Raw genomic sequence first — 5,550 nt, forward strand, 5'->3', positions numbered from 1 at the left:
GGCCACACCTTCTCCCTCCGAGATATCCACCGTGCTCACCACGGCCTCTGCTTTCTTCTTCATCTGCTCCATCTTCTTCAGCATCTGTGGGGACAGCGAGGGTGAGGGACAAGGGGGATAGGAGGAGGGACGGAGCACCTGGGAGGGGGAACCGAGCACCCGTCCAGGACCACAGCCCCACTCACCCGCCGCTTCTTGCGGGCCTTGGCCTCCGCCACCTTCTTGATGGGGCGAGCGTTGATTTCACGCCAGCGCTGCCGATACGCCTCAACCGTCTGCCGGTCCACGGGTATCTGCTTGCGCCGGTGCTGCTTCTCCTCCTCTGTGAACCACTCTGGCAGCTCTCCCTCATCCTCATTGAAGGAATACCTGGCGGGGGGGGGAAACTCGGGTGAGTTGTGAGCGGGACATCTGCCACCCCCATGGCCTGTCTCCTGTTGGGAGACCAAACACCGCTCCCGCTCCAGCACCCACAGCTGCAAGTACCTGTTGAAGGAGTCATCAATCAGGTCCCGCCTGGCCTTTTTGGAGGTGGCGATGACGGAGCCGAGCGCCAGGCCCTCTGCGTCCAGGACACGGGCTCTTTTCACTGCAGCATATGAACAGATTAAAGCTTGGCCTACCTGCAAGCAGCCCGAGACCCAGGAAGCAGCAAGCAGCCCTGCCAGCCCAGATAAGCATGGTCTGACCCTGCCTCCTGTCCCTAAAGAGGGATTCACACAGTTATCACTGGGTGCGCGTGGATCCCGATGGTACCCCCCACTCACCTGGGTTCTCAATGGGCACCACCTCGAAGCCACACGGCTCGACACGGCCCTGCTTCCTCCCCACCGGTGTCAGTGGCCTGCAGAGAGGAGTGGTCAGGGCTGGGGTCCTCGTATCCCCGCTCTCCAGGGCTGTGGAGCTGGGGGAGAACATCCAGACCGCTCCCCCCTCAGCCTTCACCTCTCCTCGTCGCTGCTGCTGTCATCATCACTGCTCTGCTCATTCTGCGCTTTACCAGCGTCGGGTCCTGTGTCTGCGGCAGGCGGGGGCTCAGCTGGAGCTTCCTCCTGGGGTACCTTCTTTTGCCCTTTCCTTGTTCCTTTGTCTGGGGAACAGGAACCACTGGGTGAGAAAGGGCTGAGGCAGACCCCACTGCAGATCATTCCTCTAGAGACCCAGCCCATTAACGCTACGCTAATGCCAGCTCATTAACTGTGTAATGACACAGGCTGGAAGCAACCTCTGGAGATCTCTGGTTCTGCTCAGGGCAGCGTCCACGTCATGGTTTGATCCAGTGCCCCAGACCAGGCCGTGGGGCTGTCCCTCTGTGCCCCCAGCCAGCGACGCAGCCCCCCACTAACCTCTCTGAGACTCGCGCTGCCTCTCAGCCAACATCTGTGACTGCCCCAGCTCCAGGTCCTCATCCGCATCGTCCTCGATGCCGGCAAAGGCGTCCTGGGGATGGAGAGCAGCGGGTCAGGGGACGCAGGGCAGACCTGGGGAGCTGCTGGGGCTGAGGCTGCCCTGCCATTTCTGGCCCAGTAGGACTCACCTTCCCGAACCACAGGCTGGTCTGCTGTTCCTCCAGCACCGACTTCTCCTCCAGGGGCACCAGCAGGGGATTCTCCTCTTCCTCCCCTTCCTCCTCCACTTCCTTCTGCTTAAACTTCACCCTGTGACAGGCAGCAGCAGGATCAGTGCTCCCCAGCCAGGACGGGGTGTGCCCACTGCCGGACTCCAGAGCTGCTCCAAAGGAAGCCCCTGCCCCAGGGAGGCCTCTCCCGGCTCTCACCTCTTTGCACCCTGCTCTCGCCTTTCCCGCTCCAGCCGGCGCTGACGGGCCTCTATCTCAACCAGCTCCTCCGGGTCTAGATCGCTGGCCAGGGACACATCATCCTCTTCCTCATTATCCGAGACATAAATGTCATCGTCCCCGGGTCCTATCTCCAGCAGGGCATCTGCCGATGCCATGTCCCCCCGGGTCACCTCGTTCAGCAGCTGCAACGCAAGTGAAACGAGTCACAAGCTACAGTCCGTCAGCCATGTGCCCGCCACCGTCCCGGCCCCAATGGCTCTGGCAGCCTGGCCTCCCCCTGCCCCACACACCGGGGTCCTGTGGATAGTCCGGAGGGAGAACATGCTGGTGTCACCGTCATCGGCAATGGAGACACCAGGGAGGTCCATCTTCAGCTCCACACGCTCACGCTGCTTCCGCTGTTCCTTCAGGATCTTCTTCTTCTTCCTGGAGAAGGAGGCAAAGGAATGAGGCTACACTGCCCCCCTCCCCACACACACACATCCCAGTGGCTCATCCCCTGCCACATCGGTGCCAGATCTCCCCCAGGACTAAGGACCCAGCAGCACCGTCATCCCTCTGTGAGGTGTCCCCAACGCTGGGGCAAAGGGGCCCCACACCAGCTTGGAACAGCCGCTTCACCCGCCTGGAGGAGCAGACGACCCCAAGGACCCCAGAGCCACAAACCTCACCCGCTGTCAACAGGGGGACAGGCTCTGACACAACCACCCTCTGTCCCCATGGCTAGAGCCCCCCTGTGCTCTGCTGGCCCGGTACTCCCCCATCTCTCCTCATCTGAGCTCTTTTTACCTCTTTAACTCTGCCAGCTCCTTAGCCTTCATCTCTGCCAACGCCAGCTCTACCTCCTCCTCTTCCTCTTTCACCACCTCATCAGCTGCGGCTCTTGGTGACGTCTTCTTCTCCTTCTCCTCCTCCTCTTTGCCTTCCTCCTCTTCACCGGAGCTCAGGCTGCCAAAAAGAAGGAGCTCAGACCGTCTCTCCTGGTGGCAAGGCCCATCCCACCGTGCTGGCACTCTGGGGCAGCCCTGTTGTTCCTACTTGATATCCAGCTCCTTTGCCTGCTCTTTCAGCTTTTTGGCCAAAAACCGCCGCAACTTCGTCCTCCAGTTCAGCAGGGCTCTGTGCGGGGAGGCAGACTGTTAGAGACACCCACCAGGCCCAGCGTAACGCCCTGTCCCAGTTCCCCCCGGTACCTGAGCTCTTTGCGTCCCAGCACGCGGATGTCCTTGCAGCACTGACGCAGCTCCTCTGTGGTGGAACTGTGATTCTCCAGCTCACCGTCCCCCAGAGTGATCTGGACAGAGCGGAGGGAGAGGGCTGTTAGGCCCGAGATCCAGCTCCTGCCCTGCCTTCCCTCCGCAAGAACAGGAACGGGGCTGTTGCTGGGGCACCTGGCTCCCTCTTTGCATCGCTCTGTGCTCCTGGGGACGTCTCAGGGGCCACCAAGGTCCCCCTCACTTCAGGCACTCACCTCGTTGGCCTTGGAGAGGAAGTCCACGGGGTTAGGAGCCTTGAGGAAGTCCATCAGGGTGAAACGGTGGTAGAGGGTCGTGTCGCCATCTGCGTAGCCTTCTGCCTACAGGAGGAAGGAGCTCTAAGAGCCGTAGCAGGGCACATACAAGCAGTTTCAACCACCCCTAATGGATGAATGATGTCACGTAACTCATGTCTTGCTGCCGTGTCCACCTAAACCTGCCCACACAACTTAGGGACGAGGGCAAGTTACCAGCCCCAACGCCCCAACCTGCCAGCTCCACGGCGTCTCCCAGTCCCACCTCAGGCTCAGAGAGGTGACAGTGACAGAGGTTTGTGTCAGCTCCATGCCCGGCTGAGGCCGTTTGACATGGCCTTTACTGTCCTGTGTCCTAAAGACACCTCAGAGACACAAACCCAGCGGCCAACCATTGTAGGGAGGGTTCTACCGATCCATCTCCAGCCTCACAACTTGTTCACCACTTCCCCATCACTACGCCACCTTCTAAGGCTGTAAACCTTCCCAAAACTGGCTCCTCCACCACTTCACATCCCCAGACCTTTCATTTTCTTGAGCAACTTTGCTCATTACAGTCTCTTTGGCCCCAATCCCCAGCCCCTTTAGTGTGTGTTTGGCTTTGCTACCCAGTGAAGCAAGCTCATACCTTCGGCTTCTTTTTGCTGACCAGCTCGCTAACAGACTTAGTCTGAACCTCCACCTCCTTGAACGCGTATTTTGGGTCAAAGAACTTGTTGTCGATTTTGTCTGGAGCCTGATAACCTGGGATGGAGGAATCAGAGACATCAGCAGCTTTTTCCCAGCCCCATCCCAGCGGCTGCAGGTCTCCCCAGCCGCTCACCCTGGCACACCACAAAGATCTCAGCAGACTCGTTGCGGGAGGCTTGGGGCTTGGTGGCCTGGACCTTGTGGAAGAACTGCTGGAAGATCCAGAGAAGCGGCTGGTAGTCCCGGGAACGAAAAACCTTGGTGATGAACCAGCCGCCTTTGCAGAGGAATTCGCAGGCCAGTTTCAGGGCCATGAGGGTGAGGTTGGCTGGAGGCGGGGAGAAGAGCAGTCAGCAGTTGTCACCGTCCCCACCTCCCAGCTCCCTGTCCCACAGCGCACACCACTGCCGCCCTGCCCTGCTGGGGTATGAGATATGCCTGCCCTCGTACCCCCCAGACCGTGCCAGGCCACACGCCAGCCCCAGGCGGGCCCCACCTTGGGAGTAGGCATCGTGCACCCAGCTGGCTCCCACGTTGGGTGCTCCGTCGTTCAGCACCACGTCCACCTTCCACGTCTGCAGCTCCTTGCGCAGGGCCTGAGGGATGGGGACACACGTTTGTCCCACTGATCCCTCTGCAAGAACCAACAAGGCAGCACCTCCATCCACGTCAGCTCAAGCCCCTGCCACGGTTCTACCAGACCGGTGCGTGACACTCGGGGCAGGGGAGGAAGGTTCTTACCTGGCGGCACTTCTCAGTGGTGATGTCCTCCTGCAGCGTCACTACGTTGGGAATGGGCTTGATGGGAACCAAATCCACCCCTGGTGTAAGGAAGAGATGTGAACACCGCAACCTCTCAAAACCGGGCTCCAGCCCATCCCACGTGGCTTCCCCACCTGCCCTCTCCTCCTACCAAGATCCCCAAATCCAGGATTCCCTTCCTTTGGCCTCATCCAGGGACTGCGGTGGAGGTCCCTGCCCTCAGCCCACCCCTCGCCCATCACTCACCAATGATCAAGCTGGAAACCGGCATGAATTTGGAAGCCACCTGCAGCCTGGAAACAACAGAAAGGATCAACACTACAGCAGGATCCCAGGAGAGCCCCCAGCCTTGAACTGTGCTGCCCGGGTGTTTGGGATCAGCTTTGGCATCGAGGACAGAGGCTGAGATGAGCCACAACAGCAAACAAAAAAGCCACTTCACAGTGAAGTCCCAGGGCAGCTGGCGGCACCGGGCTGTGACCTGGGGCCCTGACACCACTCCCCACCCGCCGGGGGCTGCGCACAGGTCCAGCAGCGCCCGGGCCTTCTGCAGGAACTGGAACTTCCTATTGAGCTGCAGAAGCTTGAAGGAGGAGCGGGAGCGAAAGCCTGTGGGAGGGAGAGCCGCGGGTTACGGATTACCGGGGTTACGGGTTACTGGGGCCGCAGCCCCCCCTGCCCTGCAGCGAGCGGGCAGGCCCCTCACCCGTCTCCTTGGCCAGGTGGTAAAACTTGTCCCTCCGGCTCTTGCCCAATGTGCTTTTCTTGCCCAGGGTGGCGCCGGGTG

At 60.4% G+C, this 5,550-nt stretch overlaps 1 protein-coding gene across 1 annotated transcript in view; it reads right to left on the minus strand.

Annotated features, from left to right (window-relative positions):
- Nucleotides 1-5,544, minus strand: part of FTSJ3 (FtsJ homolog 3) — a 6,381-nt gene extending 837 nt beyond the window's left edge. The window contains exons 1-20 of the mRNA XM_009287876.1: nt 5,470-5,544; nt 5,267-5,372; nt 5,010-5,056; nt 4,743-4,822; nt 4,498-4,597; nt 4,135-4,329; nt 3,940-4,055; nt 3,273-3,377; nt 2,995-3,095; nt 2,840-2,920; nt 2,591-2,749; nt 2,092-2,227; nt 1,778-1,983; nt 1,538-1,658; nt 1,347-1,440; nt 946-1,090; nt 768-844; nt 487-589; nt 186-369; nt 16-84 (exon numbers count right to left, since the gene is read on the minus strand). Coding sequence (XP_009286151.1) covers nt 16-84; nt 186-369; nt 487-589; nt 768-844; nt 946-1,090; nt 1,347-1,440; nt 1,538-1,658; nt 1,778-1,983; nt 2,092-2,227; nt 2,591-2,749; nt 2,840-2,920; nt 2,995-3,095; nt 3,273-3,377; nt 3,940-4,055; nt 4,135-4,329; nt 4,498-4,597; nt 4,743-4,822; nt 5,010-5,034 — 2,097 coding nt within the window. The 5' untranslated portion in view covers nt 5,035-5,056; nt 5,267-5,372; nt 5,470-5,544. The remainder of the gene's footprint in view (nt 1-15; nt 85-185; nt 370-486; nt 590-767; nt 845-945; nt 1,091-1,346; nt 1,441-1,537; nt 1,659-1,777; nt 1,984-2,091; nt 2,228-2,590; nt 2,750-2,839; nt 2,921-2,994; nt 3,096-3,272; nt 3,378-3,939; nt 4,056-4,134; nt 4,330-4,497; nt 4,598-4,742; nt 4,823-5,009; nt 5,057-5,266; nt 5,373-5,469) is intronic.
- Nucleotides 5,545-5,550: the final 6 nt, after the last annotated feature.

The sequence above is a fragment of the Aptenodytes forsteri genome, unplaced genomic scaffold, assembly GCF_000699145.1.
Source record: "Aptenodytes forsteri isolate BGI_AS27 unplaced genomic scaffold, ASM69914v1 Scaffold249, whole genome shotgun sequence".
Classification (NCBI taxonomy): Eukaryota; Metazoa; Chordata; class Aves; order Sphenisciformes; family Spheniscidae; genus Aptenodytes; species Aptenodytes forsteri.